We start from the raw sequence: 15,876 nt of genomic DNA, 5'->3' as shown, positions 1-15,876 counted from the left end.
ACTGACGAGGAGGTAATGCCCTGATTACTTACCGGTAATCTTCATTACTCCGAGTTAGTCTTCCTCGCCATATGAGTTCCCGTCCCTCCCTCCCTCCCTCCCTCCCTCCCTGTCTGGCTATCGGCTTCATGGTGTGGCTTGGTAGTTTCAGGCTTTGGGGTTGGGCCGGCCCGCCTCTTATAGTGGTCATGAGGTGTATGGGTCGGCCATATTGGGAAGGGATGGGAGGCTAACTTTTGCTTTGGAGGGTTCTGGTGTGGGGCTGAAGCTCACTGCGTTAGTCATGTGGCGAGGAAGACTAACTCTGAGTAATGAAGATTACCGGTAAGTAATCGGGGCAATTCTTTTTATCGACCTCTGGAAAATGGTGGTCTGAGTCATCCATGACTGAAGTGAAAGCTTTGCACTGCTGAATTAACGGTTATAAGCCTCTTCTCACTCACCTCTCTTGCAGGTTATGAATGGACATGTCCCCTACTCAAGGAACACGCCGTATTACATGCGTTTGTCGATTTATTTTGGGTGCTTTAATGAGTGCCACGTGCTACAGCTACTTTGCAGCGCTAGTTTAATAGAAACCTTTGGAAAGAGACTCTTCCTTGGCGGGGTGCTTCTTCAGTTTAACATTGTAAAACTAGTTGTCTCACTCCTGGTCAGAACTGCATTATCAGAGTGGAACACACAGCAGCCTTCAGCTTGGTCCAAATGCCTCCTGTTCCCCGCCTTCCCGGGCGTTACCTTTCTGTAAGCAGCCTCTGTCCCTGTGTTCACTGGAAAGTCCCCCATTTCCTTAGCTGGGCCCAGGGCAGGAAGGGGAGCCGCGGCCAGGCACAACACCAGGAAACTGCCCTAATCTGTGCAGGAAGGGACCCTGGAGCCAGGGGGCACAAGAGGCCGCGGCTATCGCATATGCAAACACGAGGAGCAGAGACCGGGGAAGGGCGCGCGGAACCGCAGTTGCCCGTCTCCGATAACCTCGGAGAATTGTATCTGGATCACAGGGCACTTGCGTCACTTCCGGCCGGCTGATTCCAGGCTTCCCGCCCTTCCACAGGTGCCCCTGACTGAGCAAACGGATCTTGTGAGCAATACGTCAGCGTCCCACAGTTCAGTGCCTTTAAGGAGGCCTTTTGTTCAGCCATTCATTAACCAACGTTTGTGCCTCGTTACATTTTCTATCCTTGGAGGTTCTTTTGCGCCTCCTGCGGCCGACGGTCTCCCCATAATCTTTTATACACTCATACAGGCCAAGCCTTTTGATTTTAATGTACTCGTGGGGCCTTTACGCCAGCATTCCATGCATAAACTCCAGTGGCTACAAGTCACAGCCTGGGGCTCCAAAAAAAGTGCACCAGGCCAGGGCTAACGCCAACCAATCATTCACCTAGGTACCACAAGGAAACTAAAATCTTGCCACCTCCCTCCCTCACCAAACCCTTGCAAAAATGCTGACCACCGATTGCCAGCTGCATAATGCAACCCAAGCATCAAAAGATGTATCTATGCACAGGATTTCTGTTCACCTTGCACCAAAAAGAAAAAAAAAAGGAAGAAGTAGAGCAGAATGCACGATACAAGAATAATAAATAATACCCACAGCATGGTAGTACAAAGCTCCAAACATCAAACCAACCCATATCACTCAACCAGAGACTTTCCTTCTAGTTAAAAGCACAGCAGTGAAGACACACTTTTCTTAGAAAGCTTTAAGCTCCAAACCCGAAGCTAAAGTACAACTCAACAATCCCTGCTGCATGCTGTGGGTCAATAAAGTGCAGCGGCACAGATATGTGCAAAGCTCCATTAGCAGTGCTGCTAGAAGGCAACGCTTCAACCTGTGAAGTGAAACGTGTCTTCATGTATTGGAATACCATTACATAGAGGTGCATAGGTGAACATAGTCCCCAGATGAAAACCTAGAGAGTGCATAGTGGGCCTAGTCCTGGATAGAAACCCAGGAGGCTCAGTGCCGGATGGAACACACTACAGTGAGCCCAGTGCCAGGAGGCCGGATAGACACCTACAGAAGCACATAGTGATCCCAGTGCCAGATGGAAACTACAGCTGTGCGCAGAGCCCGTAGAAAAACGAACAGATGTGCACAAAGAGCCCAATACCAGGTTTGAAACATATAGGCGCCCGTGGTGAGCTCAGTGCCAGATGGAAACCCAAGAGGCTCAGTGCAGGATGGAAGACACTATAGTGAGCCCAGTGCCAGGAGGCCGGATAGACCCCTACAGAAGCACAGTGACCAAGTGCCAGATGGAAACTACAGCTGTGCCTAGGGGCATAAATAGACCAGTACCAGGCTTGAAACATATAGACGCCCCTGGTGAGCGTAGTGCCGGATGGAAACCTGCAGGTTCGCGCGTCCCAATGCCAGCCTGGATATCAAGTGACATGCACAGTGAACCCAGTACTGGACTAGAAACCTTCCAACATGACATGGAGCCCGGGACTGCCTTGGAAACCCACTGGCATGCACGTTGAGTCACGTACCCAGGTGGAAACCTACAGACATGACTGGGGAGCCCAGCCCCCAAGTGGAAACCTGTAGACAGGGGGCACCAGCCCTGTGCCCAAAAGGAATCCTGAGACACCCAAGGGGTGTCCCAGTTCCATTGAGTTACCACATGCAGTGGGCCACTGCCCGTCGCTTGCCAGCTCGGTTAGCATTTCTTTCAGGAGATCCCGCAGTCACAAATTTCCTCCGTTTTATGAAGAGAACAGAGCTTTACTTGTACTAAAGGAGGCTGCTTTGGTCTCTGATTGAGCGCCACATCTTGCGCAGTCTAACATTTTTGCTAATCCGAAGGCTTGTGTCAACTTGACATGAGAGAATTCCCAGAGCATTAGGGAATCCTTGCTGAGTCGCGCCCCCACCCCCACCACCACCACCACCTCCCCAAGGGCCCGCATTCCTCCACCCAAATCCCCAGAAATAATCACGGACACCTTAAGGCAGCCATTCAAAGCATGAGAGGCTGGAAGAAGTAAAGTACTAACTGTGGCAAGCATTAGATTATATGGGACACAACCATGAAGCGGCCTCCACCCACCGCCGCCATTCCACTGAACACACCTCTTCAAGCGGAGTGGGAGATTACAGGGTAACAGCATTAGGCTACCACAAACGACTGCTAAAAATGGAGGCCGAGCTGAAGGCGCCATGTTTGATCGCGAGCACAGTACTAGATCCCATCATATGTAATGAGAGCGTACACCCCTTCAGACCATATCCTATAATAGAAAACTGTAAATCATCCAGTAAAGTCAGTTGGTTTCAAAGCTCCTGTTTTATTTTTTTTTATCTCAAGACAATGTTTAAAGAAGAGGCAAAGTCTGACTTTCAGCGTTCACAGGAGGAAGTTACTCATAGTCTTAGATTTACATTATTTTGCCTTGTTAGACCAAAACGAGAATGACAAACATTTATGATAAAGGAAAAGACTCCAACGTTTAATTACATCCAAGATGTGCAAGCTCTCAGCCCCATCCCTGGCATCATAGCATATATGGCGTGCACGTTTTCAGCTTCATGTTCAATTTAATAACAAACCACAAAGTGCACAAGTTTACATCCTAATTCTTGATGCAATAAAATACCACAGGGTGTGGAAGATCCAAACCTCGTTCTGATTATAACAAACTATAATGTGTGCAAGCCTTCGGGGTGCAATTTCATTTACAATGCATAAGCACGCCCAGCTCCATGTTCCATGGACCAATAATACCCTACTATATGATGTTTAAGGTCTATGCATCCTCCTCCTTGGAGTAATTTTAGCCTAGTATGTGTGCATGTTTGCAAGTCGTCAGCCTTGTGCATAATATAACCCCTAACAACGAGTGCATGCCCACTATACAGTGTGCAAGCTTCATCATGCAAAAAGCGTGCATAGTCCCAACCCCATCATGCATGGATCAACATAATAACCTACTATAAAGTGTGCAAGCTCCAAATGTCGTGATCAGCGGAATAATATTAACCAAATAGAAGGCGAGCATGTTTGCAAACTGTCCGAATCACAAGTGATACAATAGCCTCCTACTGCAAGCTCCCAGCTTCATTATCAACATACTCATCCCTGGAGAAATAATCTACAATGTTTGCAAGCTCCCAACATCATCATCATCCCTGGACCATCACCTAGAACTCACAAAGAGATGTGCACAATCAAGGCCCCAACATCCATGGATCAAGAATAACCTACTATAAATTGAGCAAGGTCAGAGCATCTTCATCCTTGGAATAATATTAACCAAGTTGTCATCATAATGCGTGCTATAATAACCTCCTACAAGGTGTGCAAGCTCTCTGCTTCCTTCATAGAGCAATATATAGCTCTAGCAGGTGCGCAAGCGATAGCATCCTTCCGAAAGCAGTAATTATACAAGGTCGGAAATCTTCCAACCGCGCGCCTTGAGCACCAAAGGCAACCTACAATGTTTGCAATCCCTAGTCACGATAATTTCTGGAACATTAATGACTTAAAACGAATGCAAGCCCCTCCCTCTTCCTCACCATGACCTGTAGAACAGTATTAAAGTTCTACAGCGAACAGAGGCTCTCAGCACCGCCCTGTAACAAGAATCATCTATTAAATGTGTGGAAGCTCTAGGCCTTGTCATTCCTGATACAATAATGAAAACTACAAGTTGTGCAATCTCTCAGCATCATCCCTCGTGCAGTGACCTGCTACAAGATATGCACCTCTCAACCTAGCCACTGGAGCAAGAATAACCAACTGCACGATGCTGGGGTTCCCAGCCTCCTCTTCCCTGATGTCTCTAAGCTCACTGCCAAAACAATGAAAAAACTACGGATAACTGCATTTACTTCCACCATTCTTGAATGTTTACAAAGCAAACTAAATGAAACTTGTAGGGTCGCTACTTTTTTTGCCCGCCTCTTCAGCAGGTCCTGATGTGAATGTCTTTATCTCCCTCAAATGTCTCCCGCCACACACACCCTGAAGGCCTTCTTGCCCTGATGCTCCCCTGCGCACCTTTCCTCACCCACATCCAAGTCTGTACATCCAACAGCGAGCTCATGCTTGGTGCATTCACCGACGCTTGGTTTGCTGGGTGAATGAGTAACTTGGGCTGGGAAGCTTCCCTGCTGAGTCTCTGCAGGCAGAGGCCACCTGCTAACCCCAGCTGATTGCTGTTAGATTTAATGAGTACCTCAGTCAGTGCCTGCAGCGTTAGTCTAGATCAATTACTCTCAGTGGCCACACCTCCTTGCCCCGGTCATTCTGCGTTCCATTTGGACATGTCTACACCTGCCCTCCCTGCTTGGACATTAAGGCAGACCAAAGAAATAATCCGTGGGTAATTGACAACATTTCAAAAATATGTAGGGAATTTATAAAAGGTCGCAACATCTGCAGGGCAGGAAAAAGTTGGCAGCAGAAAAATCTGTGCTTCAGATATGGACGGCCTTGAATTATGTGAAGGTATCGGTAACGAAACAGTTCACTAGTGCTCACAGCACAAGTGATTATTGGGAGGGATTTGTCTCATAGATAAAGATGGAGGCACACAGTGGAGATTTCTGGATGCACGTGTAGACCTGAAGTTTTCATTGCGTTATCCTGTATGATTCCACCCACCAGCCGGGTTCCGTTAGCAAAAAACATTCGTTCAGGCAACTTGCAGCCCTCTACAACTGTCCTACAACTTCTGAATCCAATAAATGAAAATGCTGTCATAAGCCAGACGCGGTACAAAAGGGGGTTCTTTAGCCCACTCTGCCACCCCAGTTCAGACATGGCTATATGCAAATCAGTCAACCCAGATCTTTTGACTGGGTGTGAGTGTTTGATTGGTTCGGATGCTCTGTCCATCACCACCCCCTTTTGTACCGCTTTTGGCCGCCATAAGTGTGGCACGGTATGCTCAGACGTGAGTCCCTTGCTCACTTTGCCACTGGATTCAAGCAAGCCGGGCTGAAGACGGCTGTAATGCCAGAAACCGGTCCTCGGAAGCTTGTTTCCGGTCCAGGGAAGGCATGGCTTGGCAGTTCGGGCTGGACTGTTCCCATGAGGCACAGGGTCAGACTGATTTGCATATAGCGATGTCTGAACTGGGGTGGCAGAGTGGGCTAAAGAACGGTGATGGATTCAACCCAGATCTTTTGACTGGGTGTGAGTGTTTGATTGGTTCGGATGCTCCGTCCATCACCACCCCCTTTTGTACCGTCATAAGCCAGACGTCACTAAACAGTCCGACTGCTGTACACTATATGTAGAATCGGCCTGTGAGCCACCATATACCTAGAGTGTGGGGTCCCAGAGTTGACAGGGTCTGTATTCCATTATATAGGTGGTAGTAGTAGTGTAGAGGACCGGTCTAGACCGTGCTACCTCAGTACCCCATGCAACAGTCACTTGGGTGTAAAATCCATCTGTAGGCTTTAATTTGACACTCCCGGACCAGAATAAGCAGCTCTGAAACCCACCCACACCCGGCTTTTTTTGTGGAACCTGTGTGAAGCGTTTCACCTGTTCTAGTGAGGGTGTTCCAGAACAATCTGCTATACACCATCAACTGTCTATGTGTAAAACGTATCTGCAGGCTCGCTTTTAGGTCTAGCCTAAAGACATCTTTAGCTGCTTTGCCAGCATCATGTAACCACAACAATCCGTGCATTAAAAAAATGTCTGTATAAAATAGAGGCGTTTCTGATAAGCCCTCTTCATCCATTGGTCTACTCAACTGTCATGCACATATTACTCCAGTCACCCAGAGTGTGCAGTAGTTGGTCACTTCAGTCCTCGACTCTCTTGCTCTGTGAATGATGACATTTTGATTCATCGGGTGTGCTTCTCTGCGTAAAAAAAGTGCACTTCCCTGCTGGGGCTGGTGGGACAAAACTTGGACATGCCACTTGGCAATGCACAACTATGTCCTCAGGTTACAGTAATAGAAACCTTACAATACCTTTTCTATGCACCCGTTTGGATCATAGTTGCCCGTAATGTGCATTAAATCTAGAAATGGTTTCTGTATTCTAAGTACACTTGCCTGCTAGAAGGCCCTGCACAGTCTTAGTAACATTAGAGACACTTTTTTATTGCAAGCATATGGCCACCAGGTTTAGGTGTTTTTTTTTTAACCTTTTGTGTCATGCACTTGTAATTTGAAAGAAATAATTGTTGTACCAGCATAAAGCCAGACCTCCTGGCTTTGCCAATGCTCGTCTCCTCATTGAAGGTGAGCGTTCCAGAACAGACCCGCTCCGTGCCCCACCTCGGCCGGAAGTCCACAAGTTCCTTACCGCTGGGGGGGCGGCGAGCTGCTATGAGGTCACAGGACCCTCCCACCGCGGCCGAGTGAGTGACGGGTCTGCCAGCTCCTCTTCCGTTTGAAGGTGGGTGTCCTAGAACAGCCCTGCTGCCCTGGAATGCCCAGCCTGCTATTTTTACGGCCCCTTGTTATTCTGAGGTCCCGGCCGAAATGCCTCGAGAAGCCGGTCAGGTTTAAATTTGGGCACAGCAATGCAGCAAAGACAGAAACCAAACCGATTTCAACAGCTCTTACTGTCCGGACTTCTAGTGGGAGCAGAGCTTTAAGTGGGATGAAAAAAACTGAGGGGTGTGTGTGGGGGGGGGGGGGGGGGGGTCTCTCAAACGGTGCGGCCTTTAATTAAGGGTGTGGCTTAAACCACGTAAGCACAAATCTGTGCTTCGCATAGTGTGGCGCCCCACTGATACTTTGCTTCTTCTGTCATCTCATCCAGGTATAATACAACAAGCAACATTACACTTGCAGCAAACCAAAACTATTGGTTTTGTCAATAGTTGTTAGTTGGATAAGCAACAACTAATGACTTCGTTGAATATAATACGACAATCCTTCAGTTCTGAAATGATGAGACTGTGAAAGAACTATAACGAGTCTCTGAAGTTATTACATCACAGGCAGGGAAGGGAGGCCCTGCTGCAGAGGTAAGATTTGTTTCCACCCAGAGGGTGATGGCACAAATGGAGAGTCCGCTAGGGACCCGTCTCGACGCCTACTTTTTGGAACTGCAGGTGCTCAGCACCGGTGGGACCCGGCCCATTTAAAGCTTGGTGGGGGTTCTCTAATGCAGGGTCGAAGACACAGTCAAGTGCCCACAGCTGGTAGAAAAATGAACTTTACAAAAAGCCCGCCAAGGATGCATATGCACAGCAGCAGAATAAGACCCCTGCTCCGCGTCACCAGCGCATGTAATTTCCTCCAGGCAGAAAACTGGATGAGGAGAACAAGACCCTAGGCAGCCTGAAAATCTCCGTGAAAGCGGTGGCATGTAGCATCCCTCAAAATAGCACAAGTAGTACACTAACAAAACACTTTGCAAAGTGAAATTTCCATAGATGCTGAAAAGGAGTATCTTTGCCCTAATCAATACTAGGAATGTTATCAACTTTGAAAGAATTAATGAGCGAGCTGGCCTTGCCCTGACTCAATGGTGTGGCCCAGCTCTTCCAGTGGATACAGCAGTACTGAGGAGCTGAAATCCCTGCACTGAGATAAGCCTACCATACCCTCCATGTCCCAATGTGATTAAACAACATTGGTGATACATTGTTTTTTTTTTTCTCCTTTCATGTGGTTTCATGACTTGTGTTTTCTAAGAATCTTTCTTTCCCCCTCACCCCTAAGCCAGTAACACACTGGGACCACTATTATACATATCGTCTTGTACCCAGGTCCTAGTGATTCCGGGTTTACCCTTTTTTGTAACTACCATACTCTCCAGGCAGTACTGCAGGCTGCAGCCCTAGGAGTAAGGATGCCCTGAGCTCAGGGGACAGCAGATAGACAGATGCCAATCATTCTCAGAGGAATGCTAGGACAAGACAGGAACATAATTCACGTAAAAATGAGAAAAGCAGAAAAGCACAGAAAAGACCTGGAAAATGAATTGCCTTTAAGATCCAATGATATATTTAGCGGAGTAGCCCTCAAGCCATTCCTGGGCAACCAATTCCAGACCAAATGTCACACAAAAGCACTGGCACTAAATGCAAAGGTTCAAAGACCAGCCCTTTCTTTGATATCAGGGTTCACCGATCTGGTCTTGGTACCCGACCATTCTCTTCACTGGATTCAAAGTGTCCATACAAAACCCTAAGCTTGACCTAAATGTTTGTAGACTGATCCTGGCTAGTCCCAATATTCAAGCATTTCCATTCGCTGGACCAGATCCTTCTGTCGAGTCGAGGCTTCACAGTCCAGCACCTTAGTTCAGTGCCAGGCTTCAAACCCATCCTCCCTTGGTTTTATGCCATTTTCAAGACCAATCTTTGCTGATAGACCATCCTATCTCCACAGGACCCTCTCCCCCCTCCCCCCCCTATCTCCACAGGACCCTCTCCCCCCTCCCCTCCCCCCCCCCTCCCCACAAGTAAACGATCCATTAGATGTCGGTGCTGGAAAACAAATGCAGGATTTGCGGACAAGCCACTTCTCTTGGGGCCAAGTTTAGTAGATTGATCACTTTGAATGTTTTACATTTGGGGAAATTTGCAAAGCTACAAGTCGTTTTACTGGCAATGGATGGTCACGTAGAAAGGAACAGTAAACATACAAGGTTCTAGATTGTTCATTCAATTACTAAAGTAATGGATGTTCACCACTCCACACTAAAAGCCACAGTGGGTAGCAAAGATGTTCCATTGGAATCAACCCCAAAAGATAAAGCAACTACAAAAGAAATTGAATTGTAGAGCACTACAGATGGTGTTGGACTGGGCACAAGGTAGATTGGTATGGGTGCAACAAAAGACATTATATTGTTCCATGCATTTAAGCCTACAAATGCGTGGTAGATACAGGAGGTACTAGACTGTCCAAAATGGTTGATGGTACAAAAGGGGGTGGTGATGGACGGAGCATCAGAACCAATCAAACACTCACACCCAGTCAAAAGATCTGGGTTTAATCCATCACCGTTCTTTAGCCCACTCTGCCACCCCAGTTCAGAGATGGCTATATGCAAATCAGTCTGACCCTGTGCCTCATGGGAACAGTCCAGCCCGAACTGCCAAGCCATGTCTTCCCTGGACCGGAAACAAGCTTCCGAGGACCGGTTTCTGGCATTCCAGCCATCTTCAGCCCGTCCGTCACCACCCCCTTTTGTACCAAAAGGGTTGATGGGCACAGAATATACACAAGATGTTTGTTTGAATGCACTGTATGAGTAATCAGAGGATACAGGAGGGGCTGGAGAGCACCGCAGTTTTGATGGGTGCAGTCCATATACATGGTGTTGGAGTGCATTAGCAAAAAGTGGATACAAAGTGTTGGATTGCGCTGCAGAGCTAGTGGATAAGCATGGTGGTGGATGGCATGCAGTGACTACACAGGATGGCTGTCTGTGCTGCAGTGGATACACATGGTGTAGGTCTGGGTGCACTGCATTCATCATAAGTGGGTACAAGAATGTTGTATTGCACCTTAAAGATTGTGAGTGCAGTGTATACACAATATGTTGATCTGTACTTCCGCGCTGGTGGATGTGGACGATACACAAGGTGTTGTACTGTTTACAGCGTATTAGTGAATACTGGAATCAGGAAGTGTTGGATTGAGCCACAACTGGTAGGAGCAGCGGATGTGCGAGACAATGCAGCGCTGCTGGATCAGTGCCAACACAAGGTGTTGGATTGTGTGGAGTGCATTAGCAAAAGTGGATGCACACGTTGTTGGAGTACGTGCAGTGCATCTGTAAAAAAGTATACACAAGGAGTTGGATTGAGTGCAGTGCATTAGTAACAAGCTAATAAGCTAACAAAAAGTGGGTACAAGGAGTTGGATTGAGTGTAGCGCATTAATACCAAGCGTATAAGGGAGGCACAAAGAGTTGGATTGAGTGTAGCGCATTAGTAACAAGCGTATAAGGGAGGCACAAAGAGTGGCTACAAGGAGTTGGATTGAGTGTAGCACATTAGTAACAAGCGTATAAGGGAGGCACAAAGAGTTGGATTGAGTAGCGCATTAGTAACAAGCGTATAAGGGAGGCACAAAGAGTGGATACAAGGAGTTGGATCGAGTGTAGCACATTAGTAACAAGCGTATAAGGGAGGCACAAAGAGTTGGATTGAGTGTAGCGCATTAATAACAAGCGTATAAGGGAGGCACAAAGAGTGGATACAAGGGGTTGGATTGAGTGTAGCGCATTAGTAACAAGCTAATAAACTAACAAAAAGTGGGTACAAGGAGTTGGATTGAGTGTAGCGCATTCATAACAAGCGTATAAGGGAGGCACAAAGAGTTGGATTGAGTGTAGCGCATTAGTAACAAGCGTATAAGGGAGGCACAAAGAGTGGATACAAGGAGTTGGATTGAGTGTAGCACATTAGTAACGAGCGTATAAGGGAGGCACAAAGAGTTGGATTGAGTAGCGCATTAGTAACAAGCGTATAAGGGAGGCACAAAGAGTGGATACATGGGGTTGGATTGAGTGTAGCGCATTAGTAACAAGCGTATAAGGGAGGCACAAAGAGTGGATACAAGGAGTTGGATGGAGTGCAGAGCGTTAGTTACAAGTGGATACAGGAGGTACGAAGAGTGGATACAAAGAGTTGGATGGAGTGCAGAGCGTTAGTTACAAGTGGATACAGGAGGTACAAATAGTGGATACAAAGAGTTGGATGGAGTGCAGAGCGTTAGTTACAGGTGGATACAGGAGGTACAAAGAGTGGATACAAGGAGTTGGGTGGAGCTTTAGTTACAAGTGGATACAGGAGGGACAAAGAGTGGATACAAGGGGTTGGATTGAGTGTAGCGCATTAGTAACAAGCGTATCAGGGAGGCACAAAGAGTGGATACAAGGAGTTCGATAGAGTGCAGAGCGTTAGTTACAAGTGGATACAGGAGGTACAAAGAGTGGATACAAAGAGTTGGATGGAGTGCAGAGCGTTAGTTACAAGTGGATACAGGAGGTACAAAGAGTGGATACAAAGAGTTGGATGGAGTGCAGAGCGTTAGTTACAAGTGGATACAGGAGGTACAAAGAGTGGATACAAAGAGTTGGATGGAGTGCAGAGCGTTAGTTACATGTGGATACAGGAGGTACAAAGAGTGGATACAAGGAGTTGGGTGGAGCTTTAGTTACAAGTGGATACAGGAGGGACAAAGAGTGGATACAAGGGGTTGGATTGAGTGTAGCACATTAGTAACAAGCGTATAAGGGAGGCACAAAGAGTTGGATTGAGTGTAGCGCATTAATAACAAGCGTATAAGGGAGGCACAAAGAGTGGATACAAGGGGTTGGATTGAGTGTAGCGCATTAGTAACAAGCTAATAAACTAACAAAAAGTGGGTACAAGGAGTTGGATTGAGTGTAGCGCATTCATAACAAGCGTATAAGGGAGGCACAAAGAGTTGGATTGAGTGTAGCGCATTAGTAACAAGCGTATAAGGGAGGCACAAAGAGTGGATACAAGGGGTTGGATTGAGTGTAGCGCATTAGTAACAAGCGTATAAGGGAGGCACAAAGAGTGGATACAAGGAGTTGGATGGAGTGCAGAGCGTTAGTTACAAGTGGATACAGGAGGTACGAAGAGTGGATACAAAGAGTTGGATGGAGTGCAGAGCGTTAGTTACAAGTGGATACAGGAGGTACAAAGAGTGGATACAAAGAGTTGGATGGAGTGCAGAGCGTTAGTTACAAGTGGATACAGGAGGCACAAAGAGTGGATACAAAGAGTTGGATGGAGTGCAGAGCGTTAGTTACAGGTGGATACAGGAGGTACAAAGAGTGGATACAAGGAGTTGGGTGGAGCTTTAGTTACAAGTGGATACAGGAGGGACAAAGAGTGGATACAAGGGGTTGGATTGAGTGTAGCGCATTAGTAACAAGCGTATAAGGGAGGCACAAAGAGTGGATACAAGGAGTTCGATTGAGTGCAGAGCGTTAGTTACAAGTGGATACAGGAGGGACAAAGAGTGGATACAAGGAGTTGGATGGAGGGTGGAGCTTTAGTTACAAGTGGATACAGGAGGTACAAAGAGTGGATACAAGGAGTTGGGCGGAGCTTTAGTTACAAGTGGATACAGGAGGTACAAGAGTGGATACAAGGAGTTGGGTGGAGCTTTAGTTACAAGTGGATACAGGAGGTACAAAGAGTGGATACAAGGAGTTGGATGGAGGGTGGAGCTTTAGTTACAAGTGGATACAGGAGGTACAAAGAGTGGATACAAGGAGTTGGGCGGAGCTTTAGTTACAAGTGGATACAGGAGGTACAAGAGTGGATACAAGGAGTTGGGTGGAGCTTTAGTTACAAGTGGATACAGGAGGTACAAAGAGTGGATAGAAGGAGTTGGGTGGAGCTTTAGTTACAAGTGGATACAGGAGGTACAAAGAGTGGATACAAGAAGTTGGGTGGAGCTTTAGTTACAAGTGGATACAGGAGGTACAAGAGTGGATACAAGGAGTTGGGTGGAGCTTTAGTTACAAGTGGATACAGGAGGTACAAGAGTGGATACAAGGAGTTGGGTGGAGCTTTAGTTACAAGCGGATACAGGAGGTACAAAGAGTGGATACATGGAGTTGGGTGGAGTGAAGAGCGTTAATTACAAGTGGATACAGGAGGTACACAGCATGGATACAAGGAATCGGATTGAGTGCAGAGCGTTAGATACAAGTGGATGCAGGAGGTGTTGGGGTGTGCCACAGAGCTGGTGGCTGCAGTGGATACACACAGTATTAGTTTGCATGTAGGGCGTTAGTACCAACTTAAAACACAAGGTACAACCCGTGGACACACAGGGCGCTGGATTGCATACAGTTAAATTACTGCCGCCACCAACTCTACGAATAGCGAAGTCCAAGGGGATAAAATTAGCCAGGCAAAGAACAGGCACTGGAAAAACCCAGCCACCACACAGAGACCCACTCATGAAGAGCGGAGGAACCTAAATCCGGAGTTTCCATGCTAAAGGAAAGAAGAGAGCAAGAAGTGAGGCACAGACAAGTCTCAGAAGAGACAGAGCACAAAGACCTGCCAATCCGGATGCCAGAACTCTCCACAAACACACTGGGGGGACAAAACACCAGATCTGGGCACGTTAGGCCCTCCTGTTCCAAAAACACAACATGCCAGTCCAAACTGCTCAAAGCTGCACAACTTTCACGGTATTTGTTTTTTACCCCAACATTTGTCAACGTTTACAAACGTACTTTTTATCATGCTTTTGATCGTAACTTCAAAAATCGCGTGCCAGCGCGGAGCTGCACTCTTCCCCTCTCTGATCCAAAATACAGTTCAGTCTTCCCAAACTTGGCAGGCACCAACCTGACGGGGCATGCACGCACTGCCAGCCTAAATCTTGATTTGAGAATTGCTGAGCGCTGGCATGCCACGAAAGGGCCCTCGGGGCGTATTCACCTCAAAACAAGCGCCGACTGCGCACGCCCAAACAGCTCTCCAGAATTGGCACCACCTTCGGGGCACAAGCTTCGCCCTACCACCCGACGACCCCCCCCCACAATAACTGCAACGACCTGCTTCGGGTTGGAGGGCTCACATGGGGATCCGAACTGCAACGTAGTCTGGCTTCGAGGTCATAGAAGGGATAGAAATTGGGTAATCGGCCAGTGGAGGCACTGTAGAATATAGTGCTACGAAGTCGACTTCAGGCAATAAGATGGCGCTTTACAACACAGTCTGACAAATGCATGCTTTCTGGCCTGAATGAATTCTATGAAACAATCGATGCCTTATGCTCCACTGCCCGAAGTACATTTTTTAAACACTAAGTGAACAATTAGCAAGCGAAAATCTGAAGCAATCTTTTTGCCCCTTTATTTCCACCCGAGTTTTATTTTTATGGGGCGGGGACGTTAAAATGGTGGTGGGGGAAAAAAGTCTAATAAACATTAAAATTTCCGACTCAAAATGAGACTTTCCACTCCTATAGATTTAGAGAACGTGTGTAGACAAGGGACTCGAGTTGAAGGGAGGAGTGCTCCGCTGATGCACGCTGTCCTGCCCGGACCCCCAGAAATATTTACGATTCACTCTATACGTTTAAATAGAACGTTCAAGTTGTACTGGTACTGCAACCTCAGGGAACCCGCACATATCAACGTGGACAAGTTGAGAACTCTGGGCGTGCACCCCCAATCGGCGCCCGCCTGCCCCCACGTGGACGCTGCCACCCCCCAAAAGCAGGGCCACATGTGGGCGTCACTTACGTGGGTGATGTGCGCCAGGAGCAGCAGGCACAGCAGGGGTCTGTGTAACCGCGCCAGCACCTTGCGGTGTGCCATCCTGCACCGCCCTGGCAGAGCCCAGTCCAGCCCTGCTGCTGCCGGCACCCTCAGAGGGAAGGGACTCGGTGGAAATCAAAGTCCTCCTCTGGCAGCCCGGCTCCCGCGGTGTCCTCCGGGGCTCTAAAGCGCTGCTTCCCTCGCCCTAGCGCTCCACCATGCGGGTCCCGCTGCTTCCAGGCGCTTTCCTCAGCCGGCTGGGTGGGCAGCAGTGGGGGGAAGGCAGGCTTCTCGTGCTGTTGAAATCCAGGCTGCAGACAGCCCTGACTAGCTTGCTACGGCTTGGCAGCACGGACTCAGAGGAAAGCCCGGCCTGGAGGGAGCCACCCCTTTCAGGGGGCAGGTCGGGAGGGGTTTGGGGGCGGGGCGTGCCTCTGATGTCTCCTGAGGCGAGGACGCCAAAGTTATGATGGAGGCTTCCCCTGGCTGAGATTTTAGCAACTGGGAAGAAGTGCTCGGGTTTGGGAATGCTGCGGTGAGTGAGTGACATTACAGAAGCCTGGAACCTTCAATAGGCCGGGTCGCTCACATGCCACAGAGCGAAAGACCAATAATGGACTAAAAATACAGGGTAGTGGGGATTTGTTCACACAGGTAGCCTGAGGTAG

The 15,876-nt window shown here is 48.0% G+C and overlaps 1 protein-coding gene across 2 annotated transcripts in view; it reads right to left on the bottom strand.

Moving 5' to 3' along the window:
* The window catches only part of HSPG2 (heparan sulfate proteoglycan 2), a 948,088-nt gene extending 932,471 nt beyond the window's left edge, over positions 1 to 15,617 (bottom strand). Inside the window, exon 1 of one of the 2 annotated variants that reach the window (XM_078642606.1) lies at positions 15,194 to 15,617. In XM_078642606.1, the coding sequence (XP_078498732.1) occupies positions 15,194 to 15,268 (75 nt within the window). In that variant the 5' untranslated portion in view covers positions 15,269 to 15,617. The remainder of the gene's footprint in view (positions 1 to 15,193) is intronic. The other variant, XM_078642605.1, reaches the window with a different exon arrangement.
* Positions 15,618 to 15,876: the final 259 nt, after the last annotated feature.

The sequence above is a fragment of the Lissotriton helveticus genome, chromosome 5_1 (assembly GCF_964261635.1).
Source record: "Lissotriton helveticus chromosome 5_1, aLisHel1.1, whole genome shotgun sequence".
Classification (NCBI taxonomy): domain Eukaryota; kingdom Metazoa; phylum Chordata; class Amphibia; order Caudata; family Salamandridae; genus Lissotriton; species Lissotriton helveticus.
This window is presented reverse-complemented; position numbering and strand designations above follow the sequence as displayed.